The sequence below is a fragment of the Balaenoptera borealis genome, assembly GCF_965194805.1.
Source record: "Balaenoptera borealis genome assembly, chromosome: 2".
Taxonomy (NCBI): domain Eukaryota; kingdom Metazoa; phylum Chordata; class Mammalia; order Artiodactyla; family Balaenopteridae; genus Balaenoptera; species Balaenoptera borealis.
The window spans coordinates 113877084-113900499 of record NC_138867.1 but is presented as its reverse complement, the minus strand read 5'-3'; the positions used below and the strand labels follow the sequence as shown (position 1 = coordinate 113900499).

The window sequence follows — 23416 nt, the reverse complement described above, 5'->3', positions numbered from 1 at the left end:
TTTGTGACCACCTAGAGGGGTGGGATAGGGAGGGTGGGAGGGAGACGCAAGAGGGAGGAGATACGGGGATATATGTATATGTAGAGCTGATTCACTTTGTTATAAAGCAGAAACTAACACACCATTGTGTAGCAATTATACGCCAATAAAGATGTTAAAAAAAAAAAGAGCAAAGGCTTTAAATAGCATTCAAATATATTTCCAAAGAGGTAAACAAATGGCCAGTAAGCACATGCAAAAATGTTCAACATTATTAGTCATTTAGAGAACTGCAAATCAAAACCACAATGAGGGACTTCCCTGGTGGCGCAGTGGTTAAGAATCCGCCTGCCAATGCAGGGCACACAGGTTCGATCCCTGGTCCAGGAAGATCCAACATGCCACAGAGCAACTAAGCATGTGCACCACAACTACTGAGCCTGTGCTCTAGAGCCCAGGAACCACAACTACTGAAGCCCACGTGCTGCAACTACTGAAGCCCACATACCTAGAGCCCGTGCTCCACAACAAGAGAAGCCATTGCAACGAGAAGCCTGCACACCACAACGAAGAGTAGCTCCCACTCACCACAACTAGAGAAAGCCCGCGCGCAGCAACAAAGACCCAATGCAGCCAAGAAAAAAAAAAGAAAAAAAACCCACAGTGATATACCACTCACACCAACTAGGATGGTTAAAAATAAAAAGCTGGAAAGTAACAAATGTTGACAAGGATGTGGAGAAATTGGAATGCTCATACATTGCTAGTGGAAATGTAAAACGGTGCAACTACGTTGGAAAATAGTTTGGCAGTTCTTCAAATGTTAAACATAGTTATACAATCCAGCAATTCCACTCCTCGTCTGCATAAAACCTTGTACACAAATGTTCATAACATCATTATTTGTAGTATCCAAAAAGGAGAAACAACCCAAATGTCCATCAACTAATGAACAGATAAACAAAAGAGGCATAACCATACAATAGAATATTATTTGGTCATAAACAGGAATGAAGTACTGATGACATGCTATAATACAGACGAACCTTGAAAACTTTATTTTTTTTTAAAGACTATTGAGATTATTAATGTTTTGGGTTTTTTTTTAACATTTTATGTTTATTTGTTTATTTATTGCATCAGGTCTTAGTTGTTGCTCGTGGGATCCTTCGTTGCGGCATGTGGGCTCTTCATTGCAGTGCATGGGCTTCTCTCTAGTTGTGGCACACGGGCTCCAGAATGTGTGGGCTCTGTAGTTGCAGCACACGGGCTCTCTAGCTGTGGTGTGTGGGCTCAGTAGTTGTGGCTTGCAGGCTTAGCTGCCTCGCGGCATGTGGGATCTTAGTTTCCCAACCAGGGATCTAACCGGCATCCCCTGCATTGCAAGACGGATTCTTAACCACTGGACCACCAGGGAAGTCCCAACTTTATACTAACTAAAAGGCATTAGTCACAAAAGATCATACACTGTATAAATCATTTATATAAAATGTCCAGAACAGGAAAACCCACAAACACAGAGGTAGATTTGTGGTTACAACAGCTGGAAGGAGGGAATGGGTAGTAACTGCTAATGGGTATGGGGTTTCTTTTTTTGGGGTGATAAAGATATTTTAAAACTGATTGTAGTGATGGTTCCAATTTTCAGTGAATACACTAAAAATCATTGACCTGTACATTTTAAAGCTGTTATTAAAAAATTAATCTCTAGAATCACTTCTCAGGAATATGCTGTCATTTTTGCCCATAAAACTAAACAATGAAAAGAAATAAGATGAATATTTTTTAAAAGATGGCATGCACACAAACCTAATTTCTTTGGACTGTTTACATTCAAAAGGTATAAAAAGAAAATACATATCTTCCAATCATACCCCCTCAATCCATGCAACCAATGTACAAATATCATCAGCCTAATTTGAATCATTTCATAAATTACACAATACTTATACAAACATACATAAGCATATGCATATAGAAAGAGAGGTAGGATTGGGAGGCCTACAAAAGCATACACACATAAGTAATATGTAGCTGGGGAGAGAGAGTCTATACGCATTGCTCTGCAAAAAAAAAAAACCAAAAAAAAACAGGTATCCTTCCAGGACAAAAGAAATAGATCCATATGTGTTAGTTGCAGCAATGTTTATAATAATGAAAAATTGGAAACAAATTAAATATCCATCAGCAGGAGATTGAATAAATAACTTGTAGATTAGTCACACAATGGGCTAATTATCAATAAAATGAATAAACCAGATGTACATCTACCAACTGAAATAAATTACAAAAAGAATACCAAGAGAAAAAAAGGAAGTTATAGAGAGGTAAGTATGATACCTTTCTTATAAACCTTTTTATTATGAAAATTTTCAGACATACACAAAAATATAAGACTATGCAGTCTCCCACACAAAAAAAGTAAAATGTCAATAGGAATTACATTTGATTTATATACTCATTTTGGATTGTTTGACATTTTATGATAGAAAATCTTTCAGGAATTCCCTGGCGGTCCAGTGGTTAGGACTCTGCACTTTCACTGCCGAGGGCCAGGGTTCAATCCCTGGTCAGGGAACTAAGATCCCACAAGCCATGCAGCACAGCAGGAAAGAAACAAAAACAAAAACAAAAACAACTTCCTTTCTATCATAAACATGGTATGTATCTCTCCATTTATTCAAAACTTGTTTTATATCTTCCAATTATATTTCATGCTTTTTTCGTAAAGATGTCTTATACTTTATTTAAATTAAATTTAGGGGCTTCCCTGGTGGAGCAGTGTTTAAGAATCCGCCTGCCAATGCAGGGGACACGGGTTCGAGCCCTGGTCCAGGAAGATCCCACATGCCGCGGAGCAACTAAGCCCGTGCGCCACAACTACTGAGCCTGTGCTCTAGAGCCCGTGAGCCACAACTACTGAGCCCATGGGCCGCAACTACTGAAGCCCACGCGCCTAGAGCCCGTGCTCCGTAACAAGAGAAGCCACTGCATTGAGAAGCAGGCACACCGCAATGAAAAGTAGCCCCTGCTAACCGCAACTAGAGAAACCCTGCATGCAGCAACAAAGACCCAATGCAGCCAAAAAACAAAATTAATTAATTAAAAAAAAAAAGGAAAATATCAATGAGTTACAAACTATCTTTTCAGTAATGAAAAAGAACATAGTTAAGAATGGAAAATATTGCAGGACATTACATGTAATAAGGCAAGTATTGTAAGGTTTCATTACAAATACATACATATATGAATATATATACTGGGTCACTAAAATATTTATTGTAGATTATAGTCAAAGTCTGAAAGCCGTGACCAACTGATACATTTGCATCCTCCTTTATCCCTCTATGATTTATTTCCTACACATCCTATTACCTTTTAAAACATGGATCATATCAACTTCCTACTCAAAACTTTCAAAGTCTTTATCTTAGCTTATAATATCCTCTATGTCCCTGGCCTCCTTTCTGGTCTCATTTCCGACTTTCTTTTTTTAAAATATTGAACATTCATTTCATTTTAATGGAACAGTGCCAGGATAATACGTTCTTTCTGATCTGGAAGTAAGTATCCTGTCGTCTTCTAATTCTATTTGTTTTTTACTTGTTCTTTAAACAAATTTTAATATAAAGTTCAATTTTTCTTTAAGATTAGGTTTAACATAGACTATGTCAACTCAGACAATAAGCCAATGTCTTGAACCACAGATTCATTAGTTCTATCTTTGTTGTATTAATTATGCATGGTTCTTCTCTTATTAGGCTGTTTCCATCCTAATTTGACTTTGTTGTTAGTAAATAATATCTGTTCATCTGTATAGGCCAAGGGGTCTTTTTATCTGATATCTCTAACTTTGGAAAGATGTCTATGCAGGCTGTATTTAAGCCGACTTGGAGCAGACTTGCAGTTCCAAATAAACACATACCTTTACAATTCTACCTTATAACAGTTTATCATACAATCCAAAATGGCTTAATGAATAATTTCCACTAGAGACTCAAAGCCCTGTCCATATAATGGAACACCAATTCTTTGAGTTTAGTAACTGCTTATGGTAAGGCCACTATGTGAACTGACATCAATTACTCTGTTTTTGTTTGTTTTTTATTTATTTATTTATTTATTTTTGGCTGTGTTGGGGCTTCGTTTCTGTGAGGGCTTTCTCTAGTTGCAGCAAGTGGGGGCCACTCTTCAACGCGATGCACGGGCCTCTCACTATCGTGGCCTCTCTTGTTGCGAAGCACAGGCTCCAGACGCGCAGGCTCAGTAGTTGTGGCTCGCGGGCCTAGTTGCTCCGCGGCATGTGGGATCTTCCCAGACCAGGGCTCAAACCCGTGTCCCCTGCATTAGCAGGCAGATTCTCAACCACTGTGCCACCAGGGAAGCCCCAAATACTCTGTTTTAATGGTCAAAGGCCGTTACTAGCAAGCTATTCAAAGAACTTCCTACTCTTCCTCTCTGCTCAGCTCCAGCCACATCCACCTTCTTAACGTTCCTTCAACAAGCTTAAAAATGCTTCTATTGTAGGGTTCTTCACTTTTTACTCTGCCAAGAACACTCTACTACTAGCTTTGTACATGCAGATCTGGATTACGTAAACTGTCAATACGTGATTTGATGTATATTCCTTTGTCTCAAAAAGGTATATAACTGTACTTTGACCTCTAACAGATGGAATATTCCTCAGAGCTCTCTAAAACACAGTCTTCCGGGTTATAATCCTCAGGTTGGTTGGAATAAAATTTTCATTTCTTTCTTAGATCTTAGACTATTAATTAATTTTATTGTCAACACTATATTTAGGCTAATCATTCATTTTACTACAAATGGTTAGGAACACTCCATTCATTGACTAATTGAAAAGACAGACTTTACTAAATATCTACTGAGGACACAAGGTGAGTAAGGTCCACTCCATCCCTGCCCTCAAGTAGCTATAGTCCAAACAGGAAGACATATAACCAGGCAGGGACAAAACAGAGTGAAATCTTAAGAGATAATAGGAGTTAGCCCCAGGAAAAGGACTGTCAAGGGTGTTCCCAGAAAAAGGAACAACATGTGCAAGAAAAAGGAACAACATGTGCAATCGCCTGTGGTCATGAAAGGGCAGTCTGAAAAATCAGTATGGCACCGCAGAGTCAAGTGACTGAGTCAAATGTCTGAAGTGAGGCAGGAGGTTAGGACATAAAAGAACCTCTTGGGGATTGGAGGAGAGATCAGAGATTGGAAGAGATTGGAGTCTATAGCAGTAATCCAGGTAAGAAATAATTGACTAAACAGCAGCAGTGGGAATACAGAGGTGTTTGAATCAATGAAAACATTTGTAAAAAGTTAACTTATAAGCATATTCTGGGTCATCTGGATAAAAACCAACATCTCACAGCCTAGTATTGCCGCAAGATTTCATGGCCCACTCTCGTATTTTATTTGTTGTTTTATCACAGGCCAATCATGCTAGAGGCCTTCAAGCCAAGTGCACCCAAGTGAAAGCCAAATATCATCAAAATGAACAAAATAAGCAAAAGTCTTACAGTATATCAATGAAGAAAATGAAAAGAATATGCAGTCATAAGACCACACAGTAGAAAGACAAATACAAAAGAACCTGCTTTGTAGTAGTCATTATCATAGATCCATTTTGAGTGACTTATAATGTGAAATTTTTATTTTTATATGTATCAACTTGCAATAGTTCATTAGAAATGCAGTAGTAAATACGTAATGAAGTTTTTACTAAATGGATTTTAATATTATTTTGAAGTCATTAATAAATTATGTAGCCCATCAAAATAATAGATCAGAGACATTAAAGGGGTCCAGAATATACCACCATGGCATAAAAATTATTTTGAGTACAGGGCATGAGTTTCGGGAATCACTTACCTGCCCAAAAGCAGAGCTTCCCAAAAGAACTCAAAAGAATTAAGTTGTCATAAATCTCCTCCCCAGGAGCAACCAGAGAAGACTGCCTCATTACCTGAGATGAGAAGTCTCCACACTACACCTAAACATACACTGTCACAAAATGATCAAGTCTCCCATCTATTCTACTAAGGACCAATTTATCTTTCCCAAAAATTGTTTTCCCATAAGTACCCTTCTCTCTCTCCCCTTCCCCTATTAAGATGGTATATAGTATATATAACTAAGATCCCACAAGCCACGCAGTGTGGCCAAAAAAAAAAAAAAACTGATAGAGGAAATTGAACCAATGGAATTTGATGTGGAATTGAATATGGGGACTGAATATACAATTAATGTGGAATTGAAGTGGGGAAGGAACCAAGGATGATTCCCAGGATTCTGACCTGCGCAAGTCAGTAGATGGCAGTGCCATTCACTGGGACAGAAGGAGGAGAAAAGAACTGGGGAAGGCAGGGAATAGCAAAGGAAAGAGGGAATGAAGAATTATTTTCAACATACTTTAGGTGTCACCAAGAGATTCAAGTGGAAATGTCCAATAGAAAGACATCTATCTAGATGGGTTTCAGCTTATGATATAACTTTGGAACTCACTGGCATATGTGCAATATTTGCTATCATGAGAATTAATAATATCATGCAGGGAGTATGTACAGAGTAAGAAAAGAGCCAGCCACAGAAACTATGTGAAATAATAAATGTTTACTGTGTTTATTGCTTTTTTGTTTTTTGTTTTTTTTAAGAAAAGAAGAAAAAGAAGGGAACCAGGTCAGAAAGCTCTGAGGAACACCAACATTTTAGGTAAAAGAGAGCAATTAAAAGATAGGAATGAGGGCTTCCCGGTGGCGCAGTGGTTGAGAATCTGCCTGCCAATGCAGGGGGCACGGGTTCGAGTCCTGGTCTGGGAAGATCCCACATGTCGCAGAGCAACTGAGCCCGTGAGCCACAATTACTGAGCCTGCGCGTCTGGAGCCTGTGCTCCCCAACAAGAGAGGCCGCGATAGTGAGAGGCCCGCGCACCGCGATGAAGAGTGGCCCCCACTTGCTACAACTAGAGAAAGCCCTCGCACAGAAACTAAGACCCAACACAGCCATAAATAAATAAATAAATAAATAAAAATTAAAAAAAAAAAGAATTAAAAAAAAAAAAGGAATGAAAAATATTTTTCGTACCTAATAACCAAGAAGTCATTTGTGGCCTTATTAAGGGCAGTTTTGGTGGATGTATAGAAGTAGAAGCCAAATTAGAAACAGTAGAAAAGAAACAAATGAGAGATTAAAATAGATGCAGGTGATTGCTTCTCAATCACCCAACCAGCAGCTTCAAAAACAGATACTAGGTTCTACCTTTGTAAATTTCTATTCTATAGGACTCAATGGAATCCCAGAATCTACATTAATAAAATTTTCATGTACTGGTGATTCTCACATACTTCAAAATGAACTTTGTGAACTTTAGAAACCAATGACATATAAAAATGATTGACATATTATTATTCATGAAATCTAGAATGTAAAAATTAAAAGATACTTCTGATACACTATCTCAATGAATACAAAATAAAGGTTAACTTTACAAGTTTCTTCAAGAAAGCCTACTGAACAGTCACAAGAACACAATGAATAAACTACCTTTTCACATAAATTTAATAGTAAGGTAAGAGGAAAAAGATCCCGCACATCAAAATACACTCTGATCACTTAAAGAGTTGACCAATTGCAACTATAAGTGCAACAAATGGATGCTACTGCATGAAAACAGCTTGTGGGTCAGTCACTAGACATACGTACCGGCTTTAAGAAAGCAATCAAAGGGGAAGAGCAAATGCTAAGAATCAAAGTGGGGGTATGGGCAATTTCAGGGTCTACAAGACATTTATGAAATGTGATACTGAAACAGCAAAGAAATGGACTCAATACTAACAAAAGTGAGGGTCAGGTCATATATTAATTACAATCCAAAGGAAACTAAGCTAGGTGGCAATTTCAAAAAATATCAGCAAATGTTTACTCTAATTATATGTATCCACCTACATAAAGAAACCAAAGAGAAGGTTCTGATCCTTGATTCAGGCATAACTACCAGGTAAATTGAATAACAGTGGTTAAATAAGACTGCCTAGTTTAAATCTAGGTTCCACAACGTATTAGCTGTGTGACCTTGAACCAGTTGCTTGACCACTCATCTCAGTTTCCTGGTCAGTAAACCTAACAGTTCTCTTATCATAGGGCTGTTGTGAGGATTAAGTGAAATGACGCATATAATGCAACCTAGCACAGTGACTGGGCATACAGTAAGTAAACAGTAAATGTTAGTGCTTATTGTTACAATTTTATGTCTTTCAGGAGTTCCCAGTCTAACAGCAGAGACTAACCAGAAGCTCAATGCAGTAAGTTCTATTAGAGGTATGCAAAGAGTCTTATGAGAGTCCAAAGTTACTGTGCCCACTGAAAACATTAAGGGGAACTCAGCCACAACAATCAGTGTTATAGACCACATGTTATTCTCAACATGCTCTGATCATGACTAAAGACTTCCTATATTAAAAATACATCATAAATATGGATTTCCTCATAGTGAAACTAAAAGAGATTTACATTTCTGTCATGCCTAAAATAGAGATATGAGCACAAGTCTAGCATTTAAACTGATGACCAAGCCCCCCATATTCTACTGTGTTTTAGCTGATACTATTGTACAAAAATCCACAGAAAATTTCACCAGAAAAAAAAAGAAGTTGAAAATGAGCTCAAATCTTATCATGAACAAGTTAATGCGTGTTTAGTGAACTAAACTGCAAAATACCCAATTCTAGGATATTCATTCGATAAAACTGGTAATTCCTTAAATGTGCTAGAAACCGTGTGAGTCTACTGGAGAGAGGATGATGTGCAAAAACAGATATTCTTGTCCTCATAGGACTTACAGTCTAGAGGGAAAACTAGTATTATTTTATAACAGGGTAATCTGGGTGGGAGAGAGGGTGTAGAATATCCTCCTCACTCAATCTATAAGGGGAAAAGTTGAATATTACATAATATTACAAAAAAATACTATTAATAAAACTATAGTTTCTAACTGCCTTAGCAAATTGACTCAAATAGTCAATAAGGAAGCTAATTAGAAGTTGGAGGCATGGGACTTCCCTGGTGGCGCTGTGGTTAAGACTCTGTGCTCCTAATGTAGGGGGCCCAGCTTCAATCCCTGGCCAGGGAGCTAGACTCCATGTGCATGCCGCAACTAGGAGTTTGCATGTCACAACTAAGGAGCCCTTGAGCTGCAACTAAGGAGCTAGCCTGCCACAACTAAGACCCTGTGCAAATAAATTAATTTTTTTAAAAAGTGGGAGTCACGATTTGCCTTTAGCCCTTATTACATGGTAATCAGATGAAGATCTGCCAGTTTAAGTAGTCTTTCAATTTCACCATCAATTTCTGCAAAGGAAATAAGTGTACACAAATCTACACAGAGACTTAGAAAAACCTGTCTAGACAACCTTTGGATTGTAGTGCAATATAATAATCAACCACATAAAGAAATGTCCAGATGTGAGGCATTCTGTAATACAATGACACTATACAATATGAAAGCAAGTTACAGAAAAATGAAAAAGGTGACTCCTCAGTCACCTTTCAGATTATAATCTAAAAACAAAACAAAACAAAAGATCCAACTAAACTGTAATATGTAATTTAAGCAAGCTACATCAAACCTGAAGCGTAAGAGAATTCAATAGAATATTTAAGCAGCAATAAGTGCCTAGAAAGAATTAACCAAAAAAATTAGATTCCAGCACTGAACTTTTTTTTCACCTTCTAGAGAAATATCCTCCCCTCCAATTCTCCACCACATCCCTACTCTCTTTATTATTAGTGGGATGAACAATAAAGGAACCCAATACAGGACATTAGCCATTTTACTGAGAATACTTTTTCAAAAAACTTTAGAAATGGGGCTTATAAAAAGAATGTTAAAATTATATCTTAACAAGGGTATATACCATATGACCCAGCTATTCCACTTCCAGGCATTTATCTGAAGAACACAAAAACACTAATTCGGACAGATATATGTACCCCTGTGTTCCCTGAAGCATTATTTACAACAGCCGAGATATGGAAACAACCTAAGTGTCCATCAATGGATGAATGGATAAAGAAGATGTGATAAATATACACACACACAATGGAATATTACTCATCCATAAAAAGAATGAAATCCTGCCATTTACAAGAACGTGGATGGAACTTGAAGGTACTATGCTAAGTGAAATAAGCAGACAAAGACAAATACCATAAAATTTCACTCATATTTGGAATCTAAAAAAACAAAGCAAGTGAACAGACAAAATAAAACAAAAACTCATCAATATAGAGATCAGATTAGTGGTTACCAGAGGGGAAGGGGGTTGGGGAGATGGATGAAATGGGTGAAAGGGTCAACTGTGTATGGTGATGGATGGTAACTAGACTTGTGGTGGTGATCACTTTGTAGTGTATACAGATGTCAAATTATAATGCTATACACTTGAAACTTATTTTTTAAAAAGTGGGGGCTAGGGACTTCCCTGGTGGTCCAGTGGTAAAGAATCCACCTTACAATGCAGGGGACTCAGGTTCGATCCCTAGTCAGGGAACTAAGATCCCACATGTCGCGGGGCAACAAAGCCTGCGTGCCACAACTACTGTGCTCACGCGCCTCAACTAGAGCCCGTGTGCCGCGAACTACAGAGCCCACGCGCTCTGGAACCCACACGCCACAACTAGAGCCCACACGCCGTGGAGCCTGCGTGCCACAACTAGAGAAGAGAAAATCTGCATGCCACAACTAGAGAGAAGCCCGAGCACTGCAACGAAGAGCCCGCACACAGCAAAGAAAGATCCCACGTGCCTCAACAAAGATCCAACACAGCCAAAAATAAATTAAATAAATAATAAATCTTTTCAAAAAAAAAAGTCAGGGGTACATATTTGCAATCCTATGATTTCCTTCCCTATCTGACTCCAGAATTGGCTCTGAGCAACCTGTGTACAGGGACTCTTTTCTTACTCTCTTTTACATTCCCAAGGACAGAACTTAAGTGTGCAACAAATGTCTGCTGGACTGGATCAAATCAACATAGTGACAACATCTCCAATACAGTACATACAGTGGCTAAATTGCTTTAACATTTCAAAATTATCAAAAATATACTTACATATAAGTTTACATGCATATTTACAGGATTTGCCATTTAAAGCATGTAAAACTGCAATTTATAGATTATAAGAAAAAGCCACAGTCATATGACATCTTGCTTAAGAGTTTTGACCTTAAAGTGAAATGTCTTAAAATAATTTCATCCTCGGTGAAAATGTAACTAAAGAGCCTAAAATAAAATGTAGTTTACATAATGTTACCATAAATTTGAAAAAGAACAATTGATTCAACTTAACACCATTTCAGTGCTTACCCCCACTTATTCTTGCTTCTGCCTACATACCTGCCTACTCATAGACATGTTTAAAAGTCTTTTAGAGCCTTCTTTGTAAAGAAAACAGTAGTCTCTAAAAACAATGTAAATTAGCTATTTTAGTCATTGATTATTTTCTCGAACTTCACAGCAATCGTAGATTCCAATGGGCAACTTAAGCATTACATTTACTATTATCCTACCAGTTTTGTTTCCAAGAACCAAAGATTTATAAGTAAATTGGTAACTTTGCAAACTGTTGGCAGAAAATCTGTCTTTATTATAACGATTATAATAAACTTAGCAAATCACAACATAACGACAATTTAAAGAATCCTAGAAGGGGTATAAAATTAGAAGACACCCTCACACCAAATGACAAATTATAGTGCCACATGTACACTCTGGTCAGAGGTCCAGAGACTTGTGTCCAACCTCCTTCCAAGTGATGTAAAGACCTCTGGAAATCAAACAGGAGATCCTCCCCTTCTAAAGCTGAAAAACTGAACGAGGGGGCCTAAGTACAATTCGGGGAAGGTTCAGGGAGAGATGAAGCAGGCCCTAAGGAGGTCTCGCCAAGGCACAATCATCCATTCGTCTCCGCAAATTCACACTGAGTACGACCCTCAAGTCACTGCAGGCCCGACGGGACCGAAATGAATCAGACCCCAAACCCTGCTCTCTAGAAGACATGGGTGATAGGGGCGAGGAGGGGAAAGGCACATAAACAGACACTATGAGCCTTGTATGCCAGTTTTGAAGTACGGACCGAATCTGTATTCTTCACCCATGTATACCCAGGGCGTTACATACAGCAAGTGCTCAGCGACTGTGTGCTGAACGAAAGAATAAATAAATAAATATGAAAAACAAAGACGAGCCGCGGTGTCCGTGGCTCAGCCTCCCACCTCCAGCCGTTCCTGACCCGGGCAGGGAAGTCACCCTCCCCTCAGACGGCGGCAGCAACCAAAGGTCAGCTCGAGCCGGGGCCCAAACTTTGCCGTCCCCAGCGCCCCCGCCGTCCCCACCTCCCACCCCCGGGCGGCACTTACCGTTGGTGTAGGGAGACCCCGAGGCCCGGGCGGCCCCGTTCTGGGCCTGGAGGCCGATGGGGGCGCCGCCAGAGGCCGGTATCCCGGGCTGGGACATGACGACGATGTTTATCGGGGTTGGAAGGGGCTGGTTGGCGTCTGCGGCAGCGCCAAGCCGAAAGTTGAAAGACGACTGCTGGAAGCGGAGGGAGGGGGGCTAACGGCTTAGGACTGAAGGCGGGATAGAGAGAGGGCGGCGCAGGAAGCCCTAGGCATGGCGCCGCATTCTCCCTAGCCCGCCGGCGGTGACTGCCTGGTCTGGGGGCTAAAGCTTGGAAGTCGGGCCGGTGGGGCCGAAAACGCCGGGCTGGTAGGCAGCAACCAAGCGGAGAGAGACGGAGGGAGGCCCTGGCCGGAACTGCCTGTCAGCCCTCGGCCGCGCAGGCGCAATCGGGACACGTGGCACTTCCGGCTCCGGCCTCGCAGCTGCCGCCGGTATCGGTGAGTTCTTCTCTCACCGCAGGGCTGCCCTGAAGCCACCTGACAGCTCCGGGTGTCCCGGCCCGAAGGACGGAGCTCGGCCTCTCCTGCCACGTCACTTTCACCGTCGGCCGGAAGTGGCGTGTGTCACCGATACGGAAATCCCCGCCGTGATGAACGTCATCTAGCCGGCACGGCCGGGATCTGAGTGCAGTCAGGGTTTCAGTGGAAGCTTTCGTGGGGTGGGAATGACAGTTCCTCTCCTCGAGTTTTTGTGAAGATTACCTGAGAGGACAGACGTCATCGTCCTCTGCTGAGACTATGCCGAGTAGCTGAGCCGATTAATGTTCGTCGCAGTATTTCATTTCACATTTCATCATCATATTCCAGGTGTAAATTGTAAGAGATTTTTTAAAAAGGAGTTAATTATGTACATGTGTTCAGAGTAATCAAATCGAAGAGGAGGCCTTTGCTTTTTGACCGGAGGATTCAGAAGTAATTTTAATTTTGAAACTCGCTGATTCATATAGCATAGTCACGCCAAAGTTCATTAACAACATATTTAAATGGCAGTTTTATTTCCTCTTCTAAGAGTTTGCAGTAAGGTACAACATTCAAACTTCCTTTCTAGTCAAGGAGACTTTTTTTTTTCCTTGCAAGTAGATTTTTTTTTTTACTTTTGAGGCCAAAAGGAGGTAGAAACTGGAGTGATTAGACAACATAATTAATGATCTCAGTAGTCATCTTAGCCACCTTCATTATACTTAGGTTTTCCTGTTCTGAGCTGATGATAAAGCCCTTCTTTAGACTGCAGATTTGTACTGTTCATTAAAATGTCATGCCAACAGTTTCAAAACCGGTGAAGGGTGAAATACATCTTACTTAATTCGTTTAATATCAAATGCCTATTATGAAATGTTATATTACATACAAAAAGAGTAAGAACTAAACTGTTGTGTGATGCCTGAAAAAGAGTAAGAATTCAAATAAGTAAATGTTAACTTTTATCCTTTTTTTATCATTTGCCTCAGATGTGTAAAAATGTGTTTGCTGTGTATGAAATTGAAAAATTAAATTCCTTTGTACAATATACAAGACTTCTTTAGGATGAAGATGATACTTTTGGTCAAACTGTTTTCAGCTTAGAGCCCCTATAACCAAATCCCAAATCACATATCCCAAGAACACTTGAAAAGATACACAAACACAAGCCTCTTAATGGTTTAAAGAGAAAATAGACCTCAGAAACTGAACCTCCCTGAGGTCAGACAGAAAGTCAGCGTCGCTCTTCAAAAGAGCAGATCCTTAGGCCTGGTCTCAAACTTGCTTCAGTTGAATTCGTCTTTTTTTTTTTAATTCAACTTTTAAATGATCTTGGTTTGTTGACCTTGGCACAGGAATTTGATTTGGTTAAATCAAGGTTTCTCTGGACTTTGTTCTGTTTAAGCAATATCTGTATTGAGAAAAAAAAATACTGATGAAGAAGAATTAGCCATTTTAAAAAGTAAATAACCTCTGGTTAAATCAGGTTAAATAAACATAAATAATTTGCTAATAAGTAAACAGTGCTTCTTCTAAAATGTGTTCCACCCCTAAGTATCCCTGTTGCTATTATCACCCCCACTCCAAAAACAAAAACAAGAAACAAAATTAATGGTTCAGTCTTTCAAGTGTTTTTTACATTTTCAATGTAGTCAGCTTTAAAATATTGAGGAAAAACGCATAATTTGTCATCTGCACACCCTTAGGAATAGTTGGAAGGTAAGTGTAAATAACTGAGGTGAGACAACATATTTAAACATTTAAGTGCTTTTCCTATTAAATATTATCCACACATTACCAAATCCTTCTCTGGCTTCTTTAAGTTGGCCACATAAATTTTATGGAAAAATTATTAGTGCTATTACCAGTTAAGGGTATCGATATTTCTTTGGTCAATTATTTATATCTACCCTACACTACCATACACTTTTCTAAGCTAATGTCAGTAATATATTCTACTTTCTTATCCTTGATTTTCAGAACAACAGGACCTTTCTACTGCATATGCCCCTTCATATTTTTATCTATGAATCACATTTTCTGCACATTATTTTCAGAGCCTTCAACCCTATTTAAGAAAATTATATACAACAAAATAAGTGACACAAAAGTGTTTGAGTAAGGAGACAACACTATACAAAGAATATTTCATTAAATTTGATTACTTATTTAGACCCAAAAGAGGGAGATGCATTCCTAATAAAATTTGCTGATTTGCAGAAGTGGACTTAGGCTCACACCAGCCTAAGTCCACTTTGCCTGCCTGCTCATGACTCTTGAATTGTCAGCTGATAAGCAGGATCAATCCTGTTTACTTTTCAGGGTAAGGGAAATTATATTAGGTCTTCTAGTTTTGGAGTTTTTTTTTCTATTTCTATTTCAAACAAACAAAGAACTAGTTTCAATTACAAACAGCAGGTTTGTTCTGAAACTCTTGTGGCTCCACTTTAGGAACAGTTCCTCTGGCCTCATTTGCCTCTCACAGGACATCTGTCTGTATCTGAAGTCAGTAGCTCTGAAGGTACATTACAAGTACAGTCACCCCACACCAAACCAGTAAATCCCATTGCTTTCTTTGAAAACTTTTCATCTTTATGTAGTTCTCACTGCCCACTCTGGTCAGTTATCATCATCTTGCACCTGAGCTATTGGGATGGTCTTATTGGTTTCAATCTCTCCCATCCATCCTTCATGCTGAATGGAGCGCCTAAGTACTGACTCCATTTTTATTTTCCTATACCCCTAAACCTGTAATTGCTCCCTTTGCCTGCTCCATCAAGTTAAAGTTTCTCTGCATGGCTTTTCTCATCTCATTCTGAGTAAAATCCGAAGTCCTACTCATAGCCTACAAGGCCTCAGATGACTTGACATTGCTACTTCTCTCCCCTCATCATCTTCTACACTCCCTCTCACTCAGCACTTGCTATCTCTCTAGCTACCCAAGCACAAGTCTGCATTAATACTTATTTCCATTACCCGGGATGCTCTTCCTCAAGACACACATCTAGCTCAATCTCTCACCCCTTCTTTAGTCAAATGATACCTTATGGCGAGGCCTTTTCTGAACACCCTATACAACAACATACCCTCCATGCTCACTTTCTATCCCTCTTACCCTGCTTTTTTTCTTCATAGCACTTCTCATCATTGTTATATACTTGTGTTTATGTTTATCTTTCTTCAGTGGAATAAAATTCTATACATATCGTGACAATTCTAAGGTAACTTTTTTTTATATATAAGTTTATTTTATTTATTTAGTTATGTTTGGCTGCATTGGGTCTTTGTTGCTGTGCGTGGGCTTTCTCTAGTTGCGGCAAGTGGGGTCTACTCTTTGTTGCAGTGAGCGGGCTTCTCATTGCGGTGGCTTCTCGTTGCGGAGCACGGGCTCTAGGCACGCGGGCTTTAGTAGTTGTGGCTGACGGGCTCTAGAGCACAGGCTCAGTAGTTGTGGCGCATGGGCTTTGTTGCTCTGCAGGATGTGGGATCTTCCCGGACCAGGGCTCAAACCCCGTGTCCACTCCATTGGCAGGCGGATTCTTAACCACTGCGCCACCAGGGAAGCCCAGGGTAATCGTTTTGATTTCATGTCTGTCTCCTTATTTAGACTGTAAGAAAGTAGAGACCAGGGCCAGTGTCCTATTTACCACTGTATTCTCAGCACTTGGCTTGGGGCCTCACACTTGACAGGTATTCAATAAACATTTTTGAATGGATAAATTTAAAGCGTCATCTCTTCCAATCTTCTATTCTGAATATTTTGAGCCTCACTAATTCACTACGTTCATATTGCAACTGTAGCCCAAACCACACCACTAGCACTTGTTTCTAAACTATGTTGTTCTCTAATTCTTTTATTCTTACCTATTACGCTGCATTGTGTCCCATCTGATACTGACCTGGTAGTGTAGTTGAAATAGTGTTAGCCTCTGGTCAGACCCTATCTCCCCTGAGTAGCACTGGAGGTACAATATCAAATGCCAACTCTTTTTCCTTTTCTAACTCTGAAGATATCGCTCTGTCCCTGCCCCATCTACACACACTCTGGCACCACGGTATCAGAGATCTGAGATATAAATTCCCCTTTAAACCTATCTTTTCATCGTACTTTCTACTCATCAGCTCTTTCATTGATTTATTCATTCATTCAACAAATATTGATTAAATTCCTTCCATATGTCAGGCACCAAGCAAAAACAGAACAGGATAGATAGGATCTCTTCCTTCTGTGGAGTTTACAGTGGAGGAAATGCAATAAAAATGTAAATAAATATATCTTTATAAATTTCGAATTTGATAAGTGCTGTTGAGGTATTGGTAGTGACATAGAGAATAGGAAGCAGGGATCTGATTTGGATAGGAGGGTTAGGACATGAGGTAACATTTAAGCTGTGATCTAAAGGACAAGGAAGCTAGCCATACAAAGGGAGAAGATGGGGAGAAGAAGGACACTGGGCAAAGGGAACAGCACCTACAAAAGCCCAGAGGCAGGAATGAGCTTGCTGTGGTGAACAAGGCAGAATGGCACAAGGTGAAATTCGAGAAATACAGGAGGCAGAGCAGCAAGAGCCTTATAAGGCATTGTAAAGAGTTTACAGACTTTGGGAAGCAATTGAAGAGTTGTAAACAGCAGAGTAATTTGATCTAATTCATGCCTTAAGATGAATCCATTAAAAAAAAAATCAGTCCAACAGCTGTGAGGGTAATTGACTGGTGGGGAAAGAAGAGTTGTTGCAGTAACCCAGGCCACAGATGATGGTGGCCTGCAGTAAGGTGGTTGTAGTGGAGATAGAAGTAGACTCACTAATCCAAGTTAAAACTTTGAACTTTGGTATTTCCTTTACTTTTGCTACCAACATGTAATCAGTCATGTCTGACTCCCTATTTCTTTGTTCCCACTGACCCAGCACCGCCCCACGTTACCTCTCACCTCTGTGATTGCAGCTGTCTCATTACTGATCTCAGTTTTCAGTCCTGACCTGTTCCAATACAACCCATGCACTGCTGCCAGAGCAAACTTTCAAAAATATGGCTGACCATATTCCTGTTCTGCTCAGAACCTCCGAAAGGCTCTACAGTTTGGGAGTCAAGGTCCCTGGTAGTCCTGTCGAAAGCTATTTAGTCAAACCATAATACTTGCCTGATGCTTTTCCCATCTCTATTCCTTTCTGAATGTTATTCTCTCATTATGATATATTATCCCTGCTGGATATTAATCCCCATATTACATATACAGGAACTGAAACTTCAAGTGGCTAATAATGTTAGAACCATAGTCTATAGCTGGGGGTTGTACTCTTAACTATTATACTCTATTAAAAATGCAGCCATTGGGCTTTCCTGGTGGCACAGTGGTTAAGAATCTGCCTGCCAGGGCTTCCCTGGTGGCACAGTGGTTGAGAATTCGCCTGCCAATGCAGGGGACACGAGTTCGAGCCCTGGTCTGGGAAGATCCCACATGCCGCAGAGCGGCTGGGCCCGTGAGCCACAATTACTGAGCCTGCACGTCTTGAGCCTGTGCTCCGCAACAAGAGAGGCCGCGATAGTGAGAGGCCCGCGCACCGCGAGGAAGAGTGGCCCCCGCTTGCCGCAACTGGAGAAAGCCCTCGCACAGAAACGAAGACCCAACACAGCCATAAATAGATAAATAAATAAATTAAAAAAAAATAATAAAAAGAATCTGCCTGCCAGTGCAGGGGACATGGGTTTGAGTCCTGGTCCGGGAAGATCCCACATGCTGTGGAGCAACTGGGCCCATGCGCCACAACTACTGAGCCTGCGTTCTGGAGCCTGCGAGCCACAACTATTGAAGTCCGGGCGCCTAGAGCCCGTGCTCCGCAACAAGAGAAGCCACCGCAATGAGAAGCCCGTGCACCACTATGAAGAGTAGCCCCCGCTCGCCTCAACTAAAGAAAGCCCATGCACAGCAATGAAGACCCAACACAGCCAAAAATAAATAAATAAATAAAAATGCAGCCATTAAAATTCATGATTTAGAAGAATACTTAATTACATGGGAATGTTTTTAATTTTAAACGTTTTACAAAACTGTTCATAGTATGATTATAATCTTATAAAACTGGTTATATCTGTGAGGTGTGACAGAGGGTGATTTTTGTTTCCATTATGTTTTTCTGGATTTTCCAAACTTTTTAACCATGACTAAGTATTACTTTTATAACAATAACAATCTTCAAAAAGATTGGGGGTAAATATCTTATGTATCCTTTAGACTCTCCTCAAACACTGATATCTCCTGCCTCTCCACCTCCTCACCCCTACCATAAGTTTGTACTTTGCTATCCTTTCTCTCCTCCTACCTTCTTTTATAGTTAGTTGTGAACAAACACATCTCCCTGCCAAACCGAAAGGCCCTGGAGGAAAGAGACTGTCTTGCTTATTGTCATTCCCCCATTCCTAGAGGATTTACAATCTGTTGCTGAAGTCAGCAGGAATCATAATTTAGATTTCTATCTAAAGGCTCACTAAAATGCCAGGGATATCAGGAAAGAAAGGCAATCCAGGAAAAGAGCTGTGGAGTACTCTTGAGGAGCCTGGTGAAGTGCCTCAAGCTACTTAAAAGTATTTATTAAACCAAACTGAATTTAAGACTAGGTGAGTGGAAAGGAGAATAGAGGTGAACCCAGACTGGAACAGCAGGCTCCTCCAGCTCAGACCAATGGACTCCAGGGAAATTCTTTAACCCCTTGAGGACAAAAATGTAGCTAGGAGTCCTTCATATTATGAATGAATCACTTGCTCATATGTATTAAGCACCTATTGTATGCCAAGCACTGAAAACGGTTTAAGAGGGGAAAGGCAGATATGGTTCTTGACCTAAGGAAGTTTCTAGAATGCCTGTTGGGGGAGGCTGTAGATAAATAATCATACATATTTAACTGTAAAATTATAAGCAAGATAACTTCAATGATAAGGTAAATTGTACAGTTGCTGGGGAAACCTGAAATAGAGGGCTTAACCAAGTCTGAGAGGGAGGCTTTGATGAGAGAGCTATCTGTGCTGAGACCTGAAGAGTGTATAGGAGTTACCTGGGTGGAGAGGAGAGATTTGGGGAAGCAGTTCTGGCAGAAAGAATAACAAGTGCGAAGGGAGGACCAATGGGGTAAGGCATTTCCTGAGTCTGGAACGAAAGAGGGGGAGATCCAGCTGAGCTGGTTACAGGCTTTGTTGGGAATCTATCAAATAACTCCGCTTCAGTCCCCAAACACCTCCTTGTTCTGTCCACATCACCTAGAATCCTAGGCTTAAGAGCAATCTTGGAAGCACTATCATCACACTTTCATTCAAGGCACCCAAGTATTCCCATTTGAATACATTTAAGAAAAGTAACATCCATGAGCAAAGAACGGCTGGGGTCAAGACAGTCTTGTTTAAAGCTCATAGTTACATTTTGTAAATTACTTGAACTCAAGAAACAGGTGCACTTTGAAAATGTATTTTTTCAGGAAAGCATGTCACGTATAATCTCCCCAAGCTAAGAACCGGTGTTACCTTCCCTGCCTAGGCCCTCAGCCCCTGCAACCCCTTCAGGCGTGTATGGGGAGCAGGCCCCAGCTCTGGGAGCATTCAGCGGTAGGACTGGCCGCGGAACCGCCAGGAGGCGGAACTGGAGGCGCGCGGCGCTGCTGTCCTGCGAACCTTCGGGAGAGAAGCACCCACCGGCCCGGAAGGAGCTAGCGCGGACTAGGGCAGCGGCAGCCATCGCGCTTTGCAGTTCGGTGTCGGAGTGAGTAGGGCCGACGCCAAGCAAGGAATTGTGTTCTCTCCAATCGCAGGTAAGTGGCGGCCTCTCCTGCCCGGAGAACCGGCGGGCGGCAGCTGTGGGCCCCGGGGAAGGAGCGCCTTTCGGGCCTGGGCCCACCCAATGCCCCTGCCTGTAGCCGGGCGAGGAAGGGGCTCCTGTTTTCTGCCCTGGAATCTGGCGGCGGGAAAGAGGACGGGCTCCTTTCGTGCTTCGCGGGGCCTCTCTGACGGTCATCCGGATAGGACACCGCTGCTGTCAAACGGTGGGTTATTTCAGGAATGAACGAGATGACTCTAAACTGCAGGCAAGCCCTTCCTTCCCCTCGGCCTCAGTTTCCTCACCGAGTAAGGTGAAGGCGGCGGGGATCATTGACAGCTCAAGAGGCTGTGACGCGGCGTGTTGTTCTCAGCTCTCCCACTTAGTGTGGGGACAAATCGAACTTCCTTTCCCACTAGTGGTTAACGTCTTCCCATAGCCCAAGTCCCAGTTGACTGGGAAAAAGATACACTGTTGGGGGAAAACTGCAATGATTTAGGGATTATTTCAAGAGTTTCCAACAAGATAGAAATTGATTCTGACAACAGCTAAAACTCTGACATTGTTGACCAAAAAAACCGAACTCGTCAGGAATTTAAGGTGTTAGGTACATGGGGCAAAATGAGGTGAAGAAATCCTTTTAATTTGAAAAACTAAACATAATATTAGTTGCACGTTTTTATTGATATATCAAGTTCTATACTACCACTGTGTCTCACACTGAAGAATGTCCTGTGTTCAGTGTTGAGTGTTAGAATACGAATTAGAGTAAGTCTAAATGAAGCAAATGAAAGAAGAAAAGGAACATTTGTTTTCTACTATGTGTAAGGCGCTAGCTATGCACACAGCAATCCAGTGAGGAAGTAGTAGTATCATCTCTATTTTACACATGAGGAATACAGGAAGGTTTACATTTTATCAATAATTAGTGGTGCTGACATTTCAAAGCAATGTGTATATCAAACGTTGTTTTAGTGGGCTTGCGTTCGTCACCAAAATATTTTGAACTTTAAAAACTTTAGGATAGTTCATTGGTGTTTTCTGAGTTTGCAGAAGAGGACGGTGTTGCCTTCATTTTAGAAATATTAAAGAAGCATTGTCATTAATTATGCAGATTAGCAGTTTAAATAGGGTACATTTTAACCCTCCTTTGCCTTGCACTTCAAGCAAGAATTGACACCAAAGAGTAGGCTATCAGAAATGAAAATCACTGCCACATCATTTGAAGCTTATAAATCAGAATTCTGTAGTAATGATTCATTATTTCTCCACCCTCTTCTTTAAGTACACTTGGCTGAAACTCAAATTATTTTTCTGCAAAATATTACTAAGCAAATAATTTTCAAATCATGGTATTGAAAAGTTTCTCTTCCTTGTATATAGCTTTTAGAACAATTTGAGTTAAAAGTATTTTAATGATTGAACTTGTCATTGCTTATGTCAGTTGTTTTTTTTTTTTCTTAATTCATTATAGGCAAGTTCAGTACTCAGGTGCACAACTTTTTTTAATATAGAGTTTTTTTCCTTTCCTCTTAAAAAATCCTATTTATATTTGTCATAGATTTAACCTTATTTCAATCGAGCATCACTTTCCCTTAAAGGAAAATTGATTATGTACTTTTTGTTCATTACACGAACTAAAAGGTTTAGTTTTTAGTTCCATTATTATAATTGCTATACATTCAATCCTAAAATGTTTTCTAGAGTTTTTTTTTTATTTGCATCACTGTTTCAATAAAGGTTGTAAAAAGAAAATTTAACAATTTTAGGGGTGAGTATTTATAAAGTAACATTGTCTTAAAACATTCAACGTTGTCACTGTCCATACTTTTAGCAGAGTTGGCCCTCCGTATCCACGGGTTCCACTCTAAGGATTCAACCACGGATGGAAAATATTTGGGGGAAAAAATTTCAGAAAGTTTGAAAAAGCAAAACTTGAATTTGCCAAGTGCTGGCGACTATTTACATGGCGTTTACATTGTATTTACAACTATTCGCTTATTATTTACATTGTATTAGATATTATAAGTAATTGAGAGATCATTTAAAGTATACTAGAGGATGTGCGTGGATTATATGTAAATACTATGACATTTTATATAAGGGACTTGAGGATGGGGTGTAGGGGCCTGGAACCAATCCTCTAGGACATCAAGGGACGACTGAAAGGCATAGGGCCTTGCTGAAATTCTACAAAACATGGTCAAGCAGAGTTTGGCCTTTGTATTTCTAGTACTGTTTGAATCTGAGAGAGAGGTATGTATAGTTCCTAAATTAGTTTACAGATAGTATACTGATCTTATGGAATTTGTACATATTTTAATCATAAGCCTGACAAAATTGTGTAGAAAATTGTGATTAATCTCTCCTAGTGAAATTTCCTTACCTGGATTTGAAGGAAACTCTTCTAATGCCTTTTCTGGTGACAGTGATGGTGCTATTAATATTTGAAGTAAAATCAGAACATTATGAAAAAATACTTTTTCATATTAATAGTTGTTAATATTGAAGTTAACTTGAAAATTGGCATTTAAAAGTTTTGTGCTTTGAATTTTAACTAATTTAGTTTGAGTGAATTAATACCACCTTATATGGGGTAGTATTCAAAGTGTTTTCATGTACATTATCATAGTTAATCATTCTTAACATTCTGTGAGGCAGGTGGTATTTCCCTTATATGGAGAAGCAAACTGGCACTCAGAAAGATT

General features: G+C 40.1%; 2 protein-coding genes across 8 annotated transcripts in view; one reads left to right on the top strand and one right to left on the bottom strand.

The window, feature by feature from the left end:
• Positions 1 to 23416, bottom strand: part of SEC24A (SEC24 homolog A, COPII coat complex component) — a 104321-nt gene that overhangs the window by 47572 nt on the left and 33333 nt on the right. For all 4 annotated transcript variants that reach the window (XM_082378904.1, XM_082378905.1, XM_082378906.1 and 1 more), the window contains one exon: positions 12407 to 14318. In XM_082378904.1, the coding sequence (XP_082235030.1) occupies positions 12407 to 12503 (97 nt within the window). In that variant the 5' untranslated portion in view covers positions 12504 to 14318. Of the gene's footprint in view, positions 1 to 12406; positions 14319 to 23416 lie in introns of those variants that run through there.
• SAR1B (secretion associated Ras related GTPase 1B) overlaps positions 20552 to 23416 on the top strand; it is a 31765-nt gene continuing 28900 nt past the window's right edge. Inside the window, exon 1 of one of the 4 annotated variants that reach the window (XM_082379006.1) lies at positions 20552 to 20703. The gene's annotated coding sequence lies outside the window, so the exon portion shown is untranslated. Of the gene's footprint in view, positions 20704 to 20738; positions 20935 to 23416 lie in introns of those variants that run through there. The other 3 variants (XM_082379009.1, XM_082379007.1, XM_082379008.1) reach the window with 3 other exon arrangements.